The sequence below is a fragment of the Chanos chanos genome, chromosome 11 (assembly GCF_902362185.1).
Source record: "Chanos chanos chromosome 11, fChaCha1.1, whole genome shotgun sequence".
Taxonomy (NCBI): Eukaryota; Metazoa; Chordata; class Actinopteri; order Gonorynchiformes; family Chanidae; genus Chanos; species Chanos chanos.
In genome coordinates, this window is record NC_044505.1 from 21,064,587 (window position 1) to 21,084,468 (window position 19,882).

The following is a 19,882-nucleotide window of genomic DNA, read 5'->3' on the forward strand; positions in this document are numbered from 1 at the left end:
ATGTCACGTCATAGCATCTGATGTTTATCTGTAATATGCATCACTGCAACACTATGAGTAATCACTACAAACAACGTACCAAAGTGATATGCAAATCAAATGTTATGCAGTCTCATAAAAAGGAATGTCTTTAGCATTAAGTAGTGCAAGACTCTCATTATAAGTCAGTGTTCTGTTGCAACACTGATTTGTTTTTAAATATGTTGATTTGTAAATCACACCTGCAAGCTACTATCATACCTTCAAATGCAATCAAATGGTCCTGCTCGGTATTAGGAACAAGCTGCTTTTTGCTTTTTGAAACTCGTGCAGCCATAGCTCAATAGCCAGTGTGGGTTCTCTAAACTTACCCATACCAAAACGTGCTCAAATCTTTACTTCTGAGTCAAGCTCATATATCAGCAGTGTTTCCCTGTCCATTCCTAGGGCCATCCATGCACTAGTCTAATCCAGTCCCTTATGCGATTCCTCAAACCATTAGACAGCTCTTAGTATATTGTACCAGGTGTGAAACTGTTAAAGGAGGAAAATCCTCACCACAGACAAGGAGACAAGGTGACCAAGTGATTAAGACAATGGGCTGCTACTTCTTTGCGCTCTGTGCACATGGGTTTGAATCCCATCCTCATCAGTGTAGCTGTCTGCCCTAAATTTCTGGGCAGGTGATTCCCAGGACCAAGATCCATGGCTGTGTGCCCTTGAGCGAGGCACTTAACCCTAATGCTCCCTGGGAGCATGGAATGCTGCCCAGTGCTCCTGTGTGTGTTCACTACTGGTGTGTTGGATGGGTTAAATGCAGAGGACAAATTCACTACTCACTGTTCACAGTGTGTGTGTGTGTGTGTGCAATCACAGAGATTTACATTTACATTTTACAGATAAGGTATATCTGTGATAATACAATCCAGATAATAATACATTCAGATAAGCTAAGCTGGTTTATTGTGTGATGATATTTGTTATTGTGTCACTTTACAGACTTGTCACTGAGATATTTACACTCAAGTATTGTTTAAAGAGATTTTGGAATTTGGCAATGCAGTCAGCCAATATGGTCATGCTAATAGAAAGGCTAAACAAGAATGCAGTCTGTCTAGTTCTGTCATCACAATCCATGCATGAAAGCAGAATAATCAGCTGATGTTCACTGTAAACGAGATAAACATCCGTGATTCTTTCCGTGTACACTACTTGTGGAACATCCTCAATCTAAAAGGTCTGCACTAACATATGAGGGCTGAGGAAACAAAGGGGGGGGGCTGAGGGTGTAAAATGAATTAGTTATTGCTCCAGTATACTGGTGCCTGATCATTCATTCCTATGTCCTAAGACATCATATTATTTTTACATCTGATCTCAGTTGTTTTCTCCTGGCTATTTCTGTAGTGGTGATGATGATGATGATAATGATGATGATGATGATGATGATGATGATGATGATGGTGATGATGATGATGATGATTACTGCAACTATTACTACCACTATTACTACTACTACTACTGCTGCTACTACTATTGTTTGCCTATTATTATTATTATTATTGTTGTTGTTGTTGTTGTTGTTGTTGTTTGCATTTGCCTTTATTTTATTCACAAGGTCAGCGTAAGGTTACAATACATCATAGTAAGCAAACTCTTGTTATAGAACTAGATGATCATACTTACAACGACTTACAGCACAAGGTACTAGAAAACCCATTGCAAATCCACAATTTAAGAAATCTTCGTGGCCGGCTGGTAGATCACTTACTTACCTTCCTCATGTCTGCTAACCAAAAGGCCTTGTTCTATTGGATAAATGTTAATGTACATTTCAGCAGTTGTTTTTAGGGATTGTTTATACATTGTACCTGCTGTTTTAGGTCACTTACCTCACTTACCATAACAGCAGTAACACCGTGTATCGCAAAATATTTGAATCAATCACAAAATCCCCATGTATATCACTGTGTAGAGATATATGATTAGAGTAATTTAATTATTGAATAAACTTTGATAGTTCTCTTTGACGAAACATCAGTTTGTCTCACTCACATATCTCGATAATCTTAATCAAGAACAGGACTAAAATAACATACCATCTAATCTCTTAGAAATGAGTTTAACCTACAATATATGATCTCCTCTCTCAAATGTTTGGTGCATGCGGATTTTTCCCTCAAATCCACATTAAATAGGCAAGCGGCACTGCAACATTCATCCAGTTTTGATGTAATCGACTCTTCTTCTTCTTCATCATCTTCTTCTTCTTCTCCTTCTTCTTCTTCTTCTTCTTCTTCTTCTTCTTCTTCTCCTTCTTCTTCTCCTTCTCCTTCTCCTTCTCCTTCTTCTTCTTCTCCTTCTTCTTCTTCTTCTTCTCCTTCTTCTTCTCCTTCTAAGCATAAATATGTGTGTTCCTGTTGGGGGGAAGAACATGCAAGCTGTAACTTAATGTATTCAATGTGTTTATGAAAAAAAGGAAAAAAAGAGAAACGATCTTGTCAGGGGCAAGTGAGCGGTACCTGTTGAAGATGTTCAAAATAAGTTACAAATTGAGTTTATTTTAAAAGAGCTGCTTAAAAATATATCAGAAAATTTTACTGACTCATAATTTGAAACTGCAGCACCTTGCTCAGGTGTTCAATGACACTGATTTGATGTCACTGATCAATGTGAAATATCCTGAGGAGAATATCTTCTCAGGTAGGATCAAGGCAAAGGAATTTGTCACAATATGTCAAAAAGACTGGAAGGGAACACTCATAAAAGCGTTTGGGAGTGGTGCCGACTGAAACAAGAGTTGTCACACTAATGTTTGGAATTGTACAAGGCTTTTATAAGTTCTGTCAGTTCATAAATTCATAACTCATTTACTTGGTTTATACAATGGAAAGACAGCCATGGTCAGTCAGAGTATTCTAAGCCAATGCTGACAATAAGTGAAGAATAAATGCCCTGCTCAAGGACTCATCCAAAGTATACTCTCAGCTGCAGGGGGAGGAGATTAGAAAGCCCATCCTACCAATGTCTGGAAAAGGCAGAACTGAGGGCGTTAATCATAGCAGCACAAGAACAAGCACTCAGCTTGAGATCAGTTCATGCAGGGCGTACCATACCAGACAAGACCCAAGGTGTAGACTGTTCAAAGAAGCCTCTGAGGCAATCCAGCATCTAGTGGCAGGCAGCAGAAAGCAGACCAGAACACCACTGGGAGGCGGGGGCAGCCGAATGGAAGGCACCATGGAGAATGGAGGAAAACAACACAGCTTAAGTCCTGTAGCATTTCCAGACCCAGACAGATAAACACATATTGGCTAAGTGATTAGATGATAAAAGATAAGGAGATAAGATAGAAAGACTGTGGAAGGTGAAAATCAAGGTAGTCCGATTGGTTACAGAAGCACTCCGGGCAGTGACCCCTAAAGCTAGAAGAATGGCTCCAACAGAGCCATTGACAACATCAATCTCAGTACAGAGGAGCCCCATCCTAGTAACAGCAAAAATACTGTGTCACAACTTCCAATTCCAGTCTGAGGAAGATACCACTCACTGGAATATACCACTCACAAGAAAAGAAAGGGTGAGACGTGGAACAAGAATTTTAAATGTGTGTATGCATCTCTCTCTCTCTCTCTCTCTCTCTCTCTCTCTGTCTTGCTCTCTCTCTCTCTCTCTGTCTAGCTCTCTCTCTCTCTCTCTCTCTCTCTCTCTCGCTCTCTCTCTCTCAAAAAACAGATGGCGCTTCCTATCATTACAGATGCGATTACAGCGGCTCCGAGGCAAACTTTAAATGAATCCTTTGTCACCCTGCATGTAATCTCATCTGGTATTAGTGCTTCAAGACTTTCATATGCAAGAATATAAATGCCATGTCTTGTAAACACAAGATTTTAATTGACAAATGTCAGAGCCACAGAACCAGTGTTATACTGTGAAATGTCAAAATGCGTAGTGCTCTCTCCTCATCACAACATTCCTGATAAATAACTTTTGTCAGTGAGCAGTACGAAATGAAACTGTAATTGGGGCTTGAGCTGAACGGGATGGTTGATGATGTGGGAGGTGAGAAAGAACATGTCATCATTATTTACAATGTTAAATATGAGGGAGAAGGAAAATGACCACTAGATGGCACTAAAACACCATGGGCTCAACGCACCGTCGAAACGTCCTCAAGTTAAACCCGGCAAATTTGAAAAGGAGCCAAGTTCGAAATTGTGACAAAGGAGAGCACAGCAGGGTTTGACAGATGGTGGCAGCAACATGTCAGTATTACTTTCATCCTGATTTAAGATAAAAAAAAAAAAAAAACCTGCTTTGCCATCAGCATCATTTTACGTTATACTATATGGTTGTGGTGGTATGTATGTAGGCAGACTGAGGCATTCTAAAGGACTGTTATCAGAAGTGGTTGTCCTCTTTGAGTTGGATTTTTTTCTCTCTCTCTCTCTTTCTTTTTTTGTTCTTTTTTAGCCGTTTATCATAATGAACAAGACTGAAGCAGAGTAGATTGCTACTTCAGTTGCTACACCAATATTTTGAATCCTAAAGGAAAGTGAAAACCTGAAAACTGATCTTATTATTCATGGCTTCTGAAAACAAAAACTGATCTTATTATTCATGGCTATTTCATGCTTGTAGTACTCTACTAAACCAATGTATTGTGCTAAACTACATATTTGTGTGGGTGTGTGTGGGTGTGTGTGTGCGTGTGTACTTGTACAGCTATCCTTGTGAGGACCAGTTTGAGTTTTAGACCCTGGGAGTGAGGGTATTTTGGGAAAGTGAGGACATTTTGGCTGATCCTCACTTCTTCAAAGGGCTGTTTTAAAGTCAAGACTTGGTTTTATGGTTCACGTTAGAATTAGGTTTAGGTTTAGGTTAGGGTTAGGGTAAGGGTTGGGGTGAGGCATTTAGTTGTAATGGCTGAGGTTAAGGTAAGGGGCTAGGGAATGTATTATGTCAGTGAGTGTCCTCACAACTAAGATAGAAGTACAAATGTGTGTGTGTGTGTGTGTGTGTGTGTGTGTGTGTGTGTGTGTGTGTGTGTGTGTGTGTTGGGGAGCGCTTATTCCAGGTTTACACTGGTATATATAGATTACATATTGCATAATTACATTATCATGAAAGCTGCTCTCATTCAGAGAATTAGGCCTTTTTTCTCAGTTCCACATTCTAAAACTGCTGTTTTAAAATCATAGACTGTGTAAGGTACACTTTGGTATTGGACCTACTTACTGTTGTAGCCAATTTTACTGTTTCTGTAGGTGGCTGTTATATATCAAATGGATTCAGCAAAACCAAATGTATGTAAATACGTAGATTACTCAAAAAACAGAAGGAGGGTTGGGCAAAACCCGTCCCAGAGATGTCAGGAATCATACTGCAGTGATAATTTTATCCATTTGCGTTTTCATTTCTCTGCTTAAAAGTGTCACATGACAACGTAATGACACACTGTCATCGTCTGTGATGTAGGCTTTTAATTTCCTGTCTTCAGTTAAAATTCAGTATGGCAATTGTTTAAAAAAATAAAAAACTGCTTAATAGTCAGTTACATTAACTGATTAAAGTTGTTTTTTTTTCCTTTTCCCCAACTGCAATATTTATGTATTTGTTTTTTTGTTTGTTTGTTTGTTTGTTGTTCATTTGTTTTTAAGATGAAAGTTGGCATGTGTTCCGTGTTGTGTTCCGTGTTGCTTTTTTTTTTTTTTTTTTTGATTCTGGGAAACTGTTCATGCACCAATCATTCAGTGTGTCATGCTGTGGACGCATGGTGTGGGAAAGCACCAATTACTGTCTTTCACTGCTATGTGAACTAACATGTTTTAAACTGACATAAACAAGGCAGCATTTCAACATGTCATACTTGCTCTACAAGAACATTCTGGAAAAAGAGTTTGACACTACTTTGAGTGAAACATTAAAGGAGAAAAAGATTTCTTTTTCGTTTATTGTTGCAAGAGATACTGAAGTTGAGTGGGTCTGCTGTTTGAATGCAGGGAATGCAATGGCAGTTTGAAGGGTCCTTTCTGTAAGATGGTGCTTTAATATTCGTTTCTTCCTCAAATGCACTTCAAATTCACCTCTCCTCACACTTCAAACCATTTTTACAAATATTTATTATTATACCCCCTCAGTTTCTTTCTTTCTTTCTTTCTTTCTTTCTTTCTTTCTTTCTTTCTTTCTTTCTTTCTTTCTTTCTTTCTTTCCTTCTTTCTACAACCTATTAAATCTCTCTACCTGTTTATTTGCTGCTTGGGGGCCAAGGTGTTTGATGTTCTTGCCTGAGACAGTACACAGACACACACACACACACATTCACACATAGATAGATATAGATGTATGGACCTCTATATACATATATGTGTACTGTCTCTCTCTCACACACATACATGCGCACACACCCACACACAAATATAAACACTCATTTTCATTGATTCCTAACCTCGAAAAAGCTCCATACATAATTCTAGTCTGTGTCAGAAATGTGTTAAGTAGCCAGAAACTGCAAACATGCGTCACACCATGCCAATACTTTTTTTCAGTCTAGATAAGCAGCGTTCCGTTTCCGTGACAAACCTGTTTAGAAGGGTGTGTACTGAAACAAACATGCACCCCCCCCCCCCCTTGTCCCTGAAGTGGATACTTTTAATGAAACAGTGATTTGTGTTGGAGCTGTAATGTCAGACGTGCATTTGGGCATATGGTGGCCTAAGATGAACATTTCTCACTCTGAAAAAAAGGGGGGAAAAGAGCAAACTTTTCTGATTGATGTGATGAGTATATTCACATTAGCCATTTTTATGTGGTAAGATTGTCTAATGACGGAGGAGAAAAAAGCAGTCAGAGATGTGTCAGAGAAAACCATTTAACCAGCAAAAAGAAGAAACATATTCAGGTGTGAGGACCTAAAAAGCCCCCCCACCCACCCACCCACCTACACACACCCACCTACCTACACACACCCACCTACCTACACACACCCACCTACACACACCCACCTACCTACACACACCCACCTACCTACACACACCCACCTACACACACCCACCTACACACACCTACACACACCACACACACCTACACACACCTACACACACCTCCACACTCACACACACACACACACACATTACAAAATGTTCAGTCAAAGCACTTTGTGTAACAGTTGAACATGTACAGCATGTTGAGATTTGTGTTAGACCAATCAGGAAAGAACCAGCATTAACCGCGAATGCTGTGAAACTGCACACCAATATTACAGGTTCTCTAAGCAATGTCCAGCGTCTCATAGCTCAGCTAATAACCTGTCAGTGTCGACTACCTAGAGGAGCTCTTGTGATAGAAGTACTTTAAAGAGGCCTATTCTCAGGGCAATCTCCTTAAGATTACTTGTATGTGAGTCTGTCATTGGTACAGAGGTCAAATACACAAGTCAACTTTTGCTCCTCAGTTCCCTCAACTTATAAAGACTTAAGTTACGAAAGGCCATAGGTCATGGAGGTCTGTTAGGAGGGCACAGGATTTGAACCAGATAATCTACCAGGTCAGGTTGTGGTCTCAGTAAGTCTTTCAGTATTAGTTCATGGCAATTCTCTCCGGAGACACCGGTACAATCTGTAGTGATAGCAGGATGAGAACATACCACTATGAGACTGCATGACTTTTGTCTTGTTCCCCATTCTGTATGGACATTCATGGCATGTCATATCTGCCATTGAAGCCTGTGGCTCACTCCACAGTTTGCATGCTGCTCTGAAGACACTCATGGTCCTACACAATGTACCTAAAGACTCTTCACTGATCTCATACAACATTACAGTTTTAGCATCAGTGATGTCCTGGCAGATGCGAGCTTGCTGGCGTTCTAATCGGCATGGTCAGACTTGGGTTCACATTGTGATCACTCTGTCAGATTTCTTCTTTTTGAGTGAGGCCATGTTTTTGGTATCTGAGGCTTTTATGTGACGTGTACTTTTTATGATGAGACTTAATGCACAGGGTTTTAATGTTTGACTGGTTGGCTGGCTTCTGAGCAACTGTTTTTCAGTCTGTTTTTGTTTTTCAGGTTTTTTTTTTTCTTTTCTCTATTTATTTCACTGAGAATCTGTTCTACACACTACAGGTTCCCTTTTTGTTTACGGACTGTTGAGCTTTGATTAGAGACTGAGACAAGTTTGCAAGCTACTGGAAAAGAATGACTTTTGGCTCTTCCCCACTGTCCTCTGAGGACAAGCATTCTTTCTAAGTCTGTCACAAGGATGCTCAAAGACAGAGTTTCAACTGTCTCTGTAAATGAACTGTGGATCTTGTTAAAGCACCAAAAACAAAACAAACAAACAAACAAATAAACAAACAAACAAACAAACGAAAAGGGAAACAGGCATCGTGCTGTTTTGGGATACTCATACATCGTGACCACTAGTGGGTTTTTCAAAACTGTTGCTCAGTCTTTACAGCCGTTTACTAGTACACCGAGGAGAGAATGGACTGCATTCATGAACGTTTTCAAAATACCGTTGCAGTGAATTGTTAAGTGGTACTTAAAAAGTTATTGTGTACTGATGAGGCGTGTAAGTATTAGAATGAGCTATGGTTGCTATTCACCCACACGTGGCCAATCTGTTACAGTCCAGACAAAAGTCTACAGTATACCACAGCCACAACAAAAGGAGAGTGAATGTCTCTAAGTACTTAAAAAAAACATATTGGGTTGGAGAATTACTTACAGCAACAAACCATCACGGAGAGCAGAACAGCACATAAGTATGAATGAATCAGAATCAGAATGTGGTTTATTGCCAAGTAGGTTTAAACCTACGAGGGATTTTTCTTGGTGTGTTGGTGCACCATACAAATACAACATACAATACACAGACAGATAAAAATACTATACTAGTACATCACTAAAGTACAGTGACTTGTAACAGTAGTGCAACACAAACAAAACAAAACAAATCTAGTTGCAGTGCAAGAAGCTGTATGATCTACAGGGAATATTATAAATATAATGTAAAAAGTATATTGAAGGAGGTAGAAAAAAATATGAGGTGAATTTTACCCAACAAAAATAATGTATGGTTATTAATTTGTTACAATGCAGATATATTCAAGTAGAGTCTAACAAGATTCACGTTGCTGTGACTGTAATGTTTCATTTATATATATATTGCTATTGAAAAGAGGGCCCCCTTTGAATGATTCCTTGTACAGAGACAGCTGAATCATGCCTTGTGACTAAGCATGTGATCTTGTTTCTTTGACGTATTGGATGGTATGGGGAAATGATCATGCTCAGGTATTCTTGACAGGAAATAACATGAAACGAAGGGGGGAAAAAAATGTTGGTTTTCTTTGTCAAATGATCCTGTTTTTTTTCTTTCTTTTTTTTTTTCTTTTACTCTTTTTTTTTTTTTTTTTAAAGCAGAGTCCAGAAATAAAGACCAAACGTCTCTACAGAACATATAATTTACATCCACATAGTTTCTCAAAGGTTATGTAAAACAGGCTCGATCAAGTATTATTTTTGGTCTTGCATTCACTCTATCACTGTTTACACTGACAAAGAAGATGACTAGTCACAATAGCTTTCGTGACACTTGATCACTGCAATAGATGGTGTTACTGGGTTTCTACTCTGTCTGAACTGTAGTTTAGTCTGAGTCACAATTAAGAAGACAAATCATTACTAGATGGTGAAAAAAGGTATGTCTATGTCCATCTAGGTGTTCCTACATCAGTAGAGTTTTTTCTCCGCCTTTGAGAGACATTTCAGTACTGAAAAACAGTCCTGTTCACAGAGACATATTATAACCATTATCAGGGGATCTGTTTCACCAGGTAATTTAACATGTTTTCAGTTTACCAGCGTTCCCAGGTCTACCCCATACCATGTTCAGCGTCTGTTAAGCCATAGAATAACACGTAGAGAACAGTGAAAAATGAGTTCGCTTGGACTTCCCATTAGTTTCAAATAAATGTTTGATAGAAGTTAGGCTGTTCCAGTTACATTTTTGGGGCACACAAACTGGCATTTAAAATATTTAGTAAGATGAAGGCATTCATCTTCTGCACAAGCACGCATGAGCAAATCTCTATCACGAATGATCTTTAGGCACAGATTACATGGCTACCTATGCATATGTTGAATGCTGCATCGTGCGATGAGATTAGGTTGTGCGTCAGTGATGTGATTTAGATTTTTGAACTGGGTGTTTATGATTCATAAGAAGGCAGTTTGTAGCCTATATCGATTTTGGTGAGGCAAGCTTATCATTGATGTTTTCGTTGACATTGACATATTATGGTCATAGACACATCCTGTCATCTCAGCATGTTTAAAATACATTTATATGTACAATGTTTTTTATTTGTTTTTGGTTTTTTTGGGGTTTTTATTCATGACCTCTAATAGTTGTAGTAAAGTTACTGTCTACTACAGTTCTATCCAATCCTGTAGGTTACATCTAAAAACAGGAGATTTCTCCTTCTATAATAATGTTTCTTTTTTTCTTTGTCAAAAGAACGATAAGACTAAGCAAACTGAGTCAGACGGCAACACCTAAGCAGACTAATGAGTGGCAAAAATTAGAAATATGTTTTCCTCAAGTGAGACATCTTTATTTCTGTCTCTCTCTCTCTTTCTCTCTCTCTCTCTCTCTCTCTCTCTCTATCTATCTATCTATCTCTCTTCCTCTCTCTGTCTTACTCTCTCTCTCCCTCTCTATGTGTGTGTGTGTGAGTGTGTGCGTGCGTGTGTGCATGTGTGTGTTTGTATGTGTGTGTGTGTTTCAGTAACTGTGGGGCATCTGTATTTAGTGTCAACCACCTGAAAACTATGAGGAAAAAAAAACATCTCGACAGGTTTTTCTATTTTTTTTTTTTTTTTGCCGTCCTACATCTGATAAGGATTACATGTTGAGTACCACTTAGTTTTATCTCATGGAAATATGAATGGAACTAGACATGTTACATACAACTGAAACACAATTAATGCGCATGCATACCACAGCATACCAAACCATACACTGTCACATTCCATTATACTTCTCTCCTCTTCTGTAGCTAAATGTTTAGATTTACATAATACATATGAAAGTGTGATGTTTTACATTAATGTGGCATTTTTATATACTGAAGTTGTTCTGAAGATGGTGAAATGTGGAGTCTAAGTTAAAATTCATTACAGCAACATTTTACTGTTAGAAACATTTTAAACACCAATCAGCTAAGGAAGACAAATCAGTACCAAGGTCTCTTCTATGTAACGATTACAAAAGAGATTTTTGTACTCTTTTTTTCTTTCACACATTTTGAGGACAAAGACCAGAAAAAGACAAGACAAGAGCCACGGACTGAAAAAGCTTCCAGATTATGTCAAGGTTTATTGGGGGAAAAAAATCATGTGTTAAACAAACAAACAAACAAAAAACTTTTCCAACACTATGAAAAGTCATAAGCCTAAAGACAACAATGCTGTATTGCTAAATGTGATTCAAGGTATAGTATGACAAGAGATTTCGTGAACTTATACATGGGTAATCAAATACAAGAGTGTGAGATGCTAACCTTTTTTTTTTCACCTTCCTGAAAGTTTCACTTTCCCGACTGTATGTAGCAACCTGCTTTTAACTCAAGTTGTTACGGACAAGGAAACAATCCAGTCTTTCTTTAACTGTTGTTTGTCAAGTTTGGCTAGGTAAATAAAAAAAAGTATGTGAACTGATTAGACAACACCCCCACCCCTCCTCCTTACAGAGATGGGAATGAGATTGTTCTGACAAGTATATAACGTCCTCCAGATATGTGTTCCCTCAGTTGCTTTCTTGCTGCATTTATGGATTGATACTGCAATGACAACAGCAACAGGTATCTCTCTTCACCAATCATTTTAGGACTTGGGTTTAAACGCACAAAGTGAATACAACCTTCTGTACTCTCACTTGTCCATCTGACCTCATTTCAGAGTTCAAAGGTAAGTAACAGGTTTATGCTTGAACCTACCAATGACCTCCTAGTGTAGTATTTTTACACTAATGTAAACTGTAGCCTTTTTATGACTAATTATGTAGAATGTAAGATAGATTGTAACCAGAGATTTACTCTCCCAGAGCACATTAGTAATCATCCAGCTAAGCATAACTTAGCTTATTGACATGTTTTTGCTAACCGTTAATCTGTAAGAATAAGACTTAAATATTTCCAAATATCTGGATTCTGGCAAGCAACTTGATGAATGATGAAAGACACTTATGTTATTTAGTTACTTCTTTCATTCAAATCAAACTTTTCCTATTTTACAATTGTTGTTAAACCAAAATTCACAAAAAGCATGATGCTATTTTTCTCATGTATTACTTACCTGGTACTCCTGGTCCTTCACGATTTTCATCAGAGTGAAATACTTTGTAGCTTATGACTTACCCAAGTGTTTTCTTCATATGTATCACAGAACATGACTTGAACTTTATTTAAACTGAGTGACTTGAATGTCTCTTTTGTTGTTTCTTTTGTTTTTGTTTGTTTATTTTTTTCAGCTGAGTTAATTGAAATCCAAATACAGACATCATGAAGTGGTTGATTGTGATTACCACGCTTTGCCTTTTTGGTAAGCAGCCCTTGTAACTGTGTTGAGCTATTATTGCTATCTGAATGTGGCCAGACTGTATGAGTCCTCTGATGATCAGCTCTAAACATTCAGAGTGTTTCATTCCTGTTTTGTTTTGGAAATCGTTTGGAGATGTCTTGTCTAAAGAACATTTGTTAACTTTCTATGAGGTCTGCACTTTCCAATTTGGAACGCCCCCCTCAAGCCTCTTCATAAAACATCTGTTTTAAAATCTTCACAGCCCAGACTGTTACACCCTTTGTGTTATATCCTCAGATTGCATTGTATATATAAGCATTTATGTAAGACTCCACTATGTTTATATGACATTGAACATCTCTGGGGTTTAATTGTATCTGGTATGTTGGTTTTTGTGTTTTGTGGTTTGTTTCTTTCTGGAATTCTGGTAGATGTATGTGATGTGTGAGATGTTTTTATCAACAACTTGTTAATCCATTTTCTTGTTGATTCCTTTTTAGTGGTTCCTAATGCTTCTCAAAGTATGTCAAGTTCTGATAGTCCCATCAGATTTTCACTTATTTTCAACTTCACCAGTGACCTTGAAAACATCACTTCTGAATTGGCCAACAGTACTGTTCGCAGCAGAGAAACTGAGGTGAATATGAGAACTCATTACACATCTGCACACACACATGCACACACATGCACACACACACACATGCGCACACACACACACATGCACACACACACACATGCACACACAGAGATATACATACAAATGAACCACTTCTTTGTTTGAAAAGTGAAAGGAGCAGGTAGGACTCAAAAGACTCAACTGATTATATAAATGTAATATATTAACAATATGTCCCAAGGTTTTTTGTGGTAACTCCACTGGTTCTGCCTGTTTTATTTTCTAACTGGAATATTCCGCCATGCTCTTTTTTTCATTCTTTGATACAGTATCGAAGCAGAATGTTCAATATGTATACATTTTTGAACAGCACTAGCTGAGATACCCTTAAACTAAACTGTTTCTTCAAATGAAATAAACAGAGATGAAAACAGCACAAACAACATATCAATACGTATCAAAATAGACATGAATAATTTAAATGTCCCCCTCACATATTCCCCACCCTCTCATTTTCTTTTTATTTAGATTCGGTCAACTCTTAACACCAGTTTCTCAAGCTTTCTTGGGATCACTGTCAACTCTTTCGAGTGAGTAAGCCACTGAAGTGTCACAGCCACCAAAAAAAATACTACAAGTGAAACAATGATGTCTTCACATCTTATGGGTTGTTTATTTGCAGTGCTGGCAACATACCATTTTCAGCCCAACTTCTCTTTTGTCTGTTTTTGCAGAAATTCGAATGGTTCCTTTGTGGTTGTTTCTGAACTCCAGTTTAGCGGAAATGACAGCGCTCCCAATGAGACTGACATTAAAAATGCGCTTAGCCCGCTCAACATAACCATCATATCCATCAGACTGCTCAGTAACACTACCAGTCAGTTTTCACGTACAGTTGTCTTGTCTAAAGAACATTTGTTAACTTTTTATGTGATTTGTACTTTCCAATTTGGAACGGACACCTCAAGCCTCTTCATAAAAACATGGGTTTTAAGATCTTCACAGCCCAGACCGTTACACCTTATGTGTTATATCCTCAGATTGCATTGTGTATATAAGCATTCATATAAGATTCCACTATGGTTATTATATGATATTGAACATCTCTGGGGTTTAATTGTATCTGGTATGTTGGTTTTTGTGTTTTGTGGTTTGTTTCTTTCTGGAATTCTGGTAGATGTATGTGATGTGTGAGATGTTTTTATCAACAACTTGTTAATCCATTTTCTTGTTGATTCCTTTTTAGTGGTTCCTAATGCTTCTCAAAGTATGTCAAGTTCTGATAGTCCCATCAGATTTTCACTTATTTTCAACTTCACCAGTGACCTTGATAACATCACTTCTGAATTGGCCAACAGTACTGTCATCAGCAGAGCAACTGAGGTGAATATGAGAACTCATTACACGTCTGCACACACGCACACACACATGCACAGATATGATATGCATACAAATGAACCACTTCTTTGTTTGTAAAGTAAAGTGAAAGGAGCAGGTAGGACTCAAGAGACTCAACTGATTATATAAATGTAATATATTAACAATATGTCCCAAGATTTTTTGTGGTAACTCCACTGGTTCTGCCTGTTTTATTTTCTAACTGGAATATTCTGCCATGCTCTTTTTTTCATTCTTTGATACACTATCAAAGCAGAATGTTCAATATGCATACATTTTTGAACAGCACTAGCTGAGATGCCCTTAAACTAACTTGTTTCTTCAAATGAAATAAACAGAAATGAAAACAGCACAAAAACCATATCAATACGTATCAAAATAGACGTGAATAATTTAAATGTCCTCCTCGCATGTTCCCCACCCTCTCATTTGCTTTTTATTTAGATTGGGTCAGCTCTTAACACCAGTTTCTCAAGTTTTCTTGGGATCACTGTCAACTCTTTCACGTGAGTAAGCCACTGAAGTGTCACAGCCACCAAAAAAAATACTACAAGTGAAACAATGATGTCTTCACATCTTATGGGTTGTTTATTTGCAGTGCTGTCAACATACCATTTTCAACCCAACTTCTCTTTTGTCTGTTTATGCAGAAATTCGAATGGTTCCTTTGAGGTTGATTCCGAACTCCGGTTTAGTGGAAATGACAGCGCTCCCAATGAGACTGACATTAAAAATGCGCTCAGCCAGCTCAACATAACCATCATATCCATCAGACTGCTCAATGACACTACCGGTCAGTTTTCACACACATACAGCATTTTACTTTTATCATTTCAATCCATGAAGCGTAGTTCTTCGACTGAAAACCAACCAAATCATTTTGAACAATTTTTTTTGTTTATTTACTGAAAATATATCATTTAGATTTAGGAATGTCACCTACCTCTCACCCTGTCACAAGCCATCACATTACACAGTTATGTTACATGTAATGTTATATCAGTGCAACAAAATGTCATCATAGTAAACCTGTGGCGATGTAATGTAAACTCTACTGTCTGTTTTACAGTAGAATTAGCCCCCCCCCCCCCCTTGTTATTGAGAAACAATAAGAGCAAACTTCTAGATAGATTTTGTGGAGGAAATGATATGACAGAAAACATCCTTCATCTGAAACATTACCATATGTGATAACTCATTGGCTTCCAAAGTATTAATCCAATGCACAACAACACAAACAGTAAAACACACAACAAAAAGTACACTGGGGTGGACTTGTTTGGGATAAATTTCATTCATGTTGTGTCAGCACAACCTTTTGCTTCTTTTATGAATTCATGTTCTTGGTAATTCAGTTCATTCAGTAGTTTCTGCTGCCACCCCACCTACTAGGCTGGGGGATCTGGGTGTCGCAACCTGAGTCAAAAAAGGATTTAAATTCTGAAAAAAATGTTAAACAAACAAACAAACAAACAAAAAACCACAGTAACATTACAGCAACAAATTAAATGTATGTGATTTACAGTCTTATTTACTATGAAATCATAATGTCACTCAAAAGGGTGTCTGTTTATGATGCTGTTAGTGCATCATTCTTCATCTGAAAAATCATAGTTTATGAAAGCACTTTGGCTTCTGAATTTTTGATTTAACACCATGTTAGCTGATGTTTTGGTATGATGGGAAAGAATTATCTTAGATATATGTGGTGTGCAAGTTGTTTGATTGCCAAACTGCTAACACAGTTACATTTCAGTTCTTTTATTAATGTTAATAATTTATTTTCTTGGCAATTCATTTTAGATATTCTTTCTACTCCTGCACCAACTACACCTACTGCCACAACTGTGAGCCAGACTGCACCTATGACCCCAACTACACCTGACAACCAGAACCAGACTACATCTATGAACGAAACTGCACCTGTGACCCCAGCTACACCTGACAACCAGAACCAGACTACATCTATGAACGAGACTGCACCTGTGACCCCAGCTACACCTGACAACCAGAACCAGACTACATCTATGAACGAGACTGCACCTGTGACCCCAGCTACACCTGACAACCAGAACCAGACTACATCTATGAACCAGACTGCACCTATGACCCCAACTACACCTGACAACCAGAACCAGACTACACCTATTACACCTGTGAACCAGACTACATCTACCATCCAGACACCAGCTGCAACTACCCAAAGCTTGGAACCATTTTTCCCTCTAGAGTTCACCTCAAACGAGCCTTTTGTTGAGGCGCTCAGCGATACTAACTCACCGCAGTTCATGGAGCGAGCAGCCAGGGTTCAGCAACAGGTAAAATTGCGGTTTTATGGGCAAACTTTAAAAATATTGTCAGTTAAGACTTGATAATATTGAATTTTGCTGAATTATTATTGAATATTATTTTTTTAATTTCAGTGAAGTCAAAATCAATGACATTATGGAAGTATCTCACAATTTATTTACATTTCCTTTCATTTTAGCTTAACAGCATATATAGCAGGCGTTTTAGGCTTTTCCGTTTCTCAAGAGTGAGGCGTTTCAGGTGAGTGGGAAGTGATTCATGTGTTACGCATGACACAATAATGGAAAATACCAGTTGTTTGCACAATTAATATTATTTTATTCATTTGAAATCTTTACAGGCCAGGTTCCATTGTGACTGAGGCAGAGCTTGTGTTCGCTCGTAACGACAGCGTGCCCCTACCAAACCCCAGCAATTTGACCGAGACTCTGGTGGAGGCAGTGAATAGTGGAAATTTCAGTATCCCAGTCAATGTTTCAACTATCAGGACCAGTGACCCAGGTACTTTTCCAAACACTAAAAATAGCATCTATCGACACTAAACAAGACTTACTTAATTAATCTACTGTTACATAGCACTTTGTATTGAAGAAGAGAAGTGGATTCAGTTGTTATTTGTTTTCACAGAACAAAATGATTCTACGCAAATGAAAAAGCAGCATAATAAAACAACCCATTGTGCACAGCTGCATACATGACAGTGACCCATTTAGGACAAAAAATATGAGTCAGATATAGCTTTTCCTTGTTTGTTTCACTGTATCTTGGGGTGTGTGTGTGTGTATTTCTGTGTGCATGGTTGATTTCCATGAAGTCTAAACATGCAAACAGTGAAAAGTATCACAACAATCAGTAATTTCTTTTCATCTGGAAAATGAACAGAAATGCTTGTCAGCTTTGCGTGACATATAATAGCCCTCACTGTGCTGACCTGATACAATGGCTGAGCGGTGGGAATATCAGGGATATTTCCACTGCTCAGATGAACATTTCAACCTGAGTTAGGAAGGATACAAACAAGAAAGGCAAAGTTAATAAATAAGTAAATAAAAGCCATAGTATCACAGAAATAAACAAAACTTACCTGAGTTACACTTCATTTACTGTGAGATCACAGGGTCACACAAAAGGGTGTCTGTTTCTGATGCTATTAGTAAGTCATTCTTTGTCTGAAAAATCAGTTTATGACAGCTTTTTTTGCTTCTGAATTTTTGTATCTAACGCCACGTTAACTGATGTTCTTGTATGATGGGAAGGATTTTTTTTTTAAAATATATGGGATTTGCAAGATGTTTGATTGCTACACTGTCAGGACAATAACATTTGAGTTCTTTTATTAGTGTTAATAATTAACTTTCTTGGTGATTCCTTTTTAGTGATTCCTACTCCAGCACCTATGGTCCCAATGACCAGCCAGGATACACCTGTGAACCAGACTACACCTACACCTACTCCAATACCTACAACTGCTACACCTGAAGTTGCCTTCAGGTTTTCATTTGTTTTCAGTGAACCTGGAGTTTTCACCAGTGACCTGGCTGACCAAAACTCAGGGGAATTTAGAAATCGCTCCACTGAAACCAGAGCTCGGGTGAATATGAGATCTGATTACACACCTACACACCTACATACACATGCACACAAACACAAACACGCACACACATACATACACACACACGTACACAGGCACGCACACATTTTTTTCTTTATTTGTGAAGTAAAATGAGAGGACGCACTAGGGTCACGCCCATCTACCAAGGTCTGTTGCCATTGGCAGTAAATGTGAAACCATTGCATACAACTCTCAGACCTGCAACTCTTTGTTTTTTGGCTTGAATTGTCTTGGGTGGGGCATTTTACAGATATGAAACTTTCATTTATTAACTGTACTCAGCTATGGGTATATACAAACCTTTGCAAGTTGTTCATAGGTTATCAACATTCCATTTACCCTGAGAAATTATAGATTAATAGATGTCTGGATATTAACATATGAGCTGTTGCAAAATGTATTTCTAAAAATCTACTGACTCTCAGAAATGTGAGACTGTTTCTCTACCACAGTTCCATATGATGGACTGTGGGTTTAAGCTAAAGAACTTTTATGTCTCTTTTTTGGACTGTTATGTCAGACAAATCAGCAAATAACACTAACAACATCTCACCTTTTCTGGGTTTCTGGATTTTTTATGGATCATTTTATTTTCTGGCTGTGATAAAGACCCATGTTCTAGCTTTTTTTTCAATTCTTTGATTTTTTTTCAAAGAAACATGTTAAATATGTGTGCATTTTTGACTAGCCTTATATGAGATATTTCTCTTTCTTTAAATGAAATATGGAAATCGTAAAATCTTGTCAATACAGCTGAGTAATCAATAACTGAAATCCCCCTCCCACCCCTTTCTTTTTTGTAGCTTGAGCCAGTTTTGCGCCGGACGTTCTCAAATTTCATTAGGATGATTATCAACTCTTTCAGGTGAGTAAGCTACTGAAGTGTCACAGCCACCAGACAAATACTGCAAAAGCATGACCATGATGTTTTCACACCTTATTTTATGTTTTTATGCAATGCTAACAACACATCTTTCTCACCTGGACTCTTCTGTCTGTTTAGGAATGGTTCCATTGTGACTGATTCCACGCTTGAGTTTCAAAATGGCAGCCCTCCCAATCCAACTGGTGTTGCAAGTGTACTTAGAGATCTCAACATAACTGTCCTGTCCTTCAGTTTGCTCAGTGACACTAACGGTCAGTCCCCATACACATGCAGAGTTTTACTTTTATCAGTTCAGTAAATGAATTGAAGTTGAGCTCATTCACTGAAAATGATCTTAACCAATTTAAAATTAAAATTTTAATGATTTCTGTTTTTATTTACAAATTATATGTAAACAGAGCATTAAAACTTACACACACACACATACACACACATATGCACACATATACATACACACACATATGCACACATACACACACATATGCATGAATAAAT

General features: G+C 37.9%; 1 protein-coding gene across 1 annotated transcript in view; it reads right to left on the minus strand.

Annotated features, from left to right (window-relative positions):
* The window catches only part of LOC115823833 (putative uncharacterized protein DDB_G0282133), a 53,624-nt gene extending 41,254 nt beyond the window's left edge, over positions 1–12,370 (minus strand). Inside the window, exon 1 of the mRNA XM_030787856.1 lies at positions 12,341–12,370. Coding sequence (XP_030643716.1) covers positions 12,341–12,370 — 30 coding nt within the window. The remainder of the gene's footprint in view (positions 1–12,340) is intronic.
* Between the last annotated feature and the right edge of the window lie 7,512 nt (positions 12,371–19,882).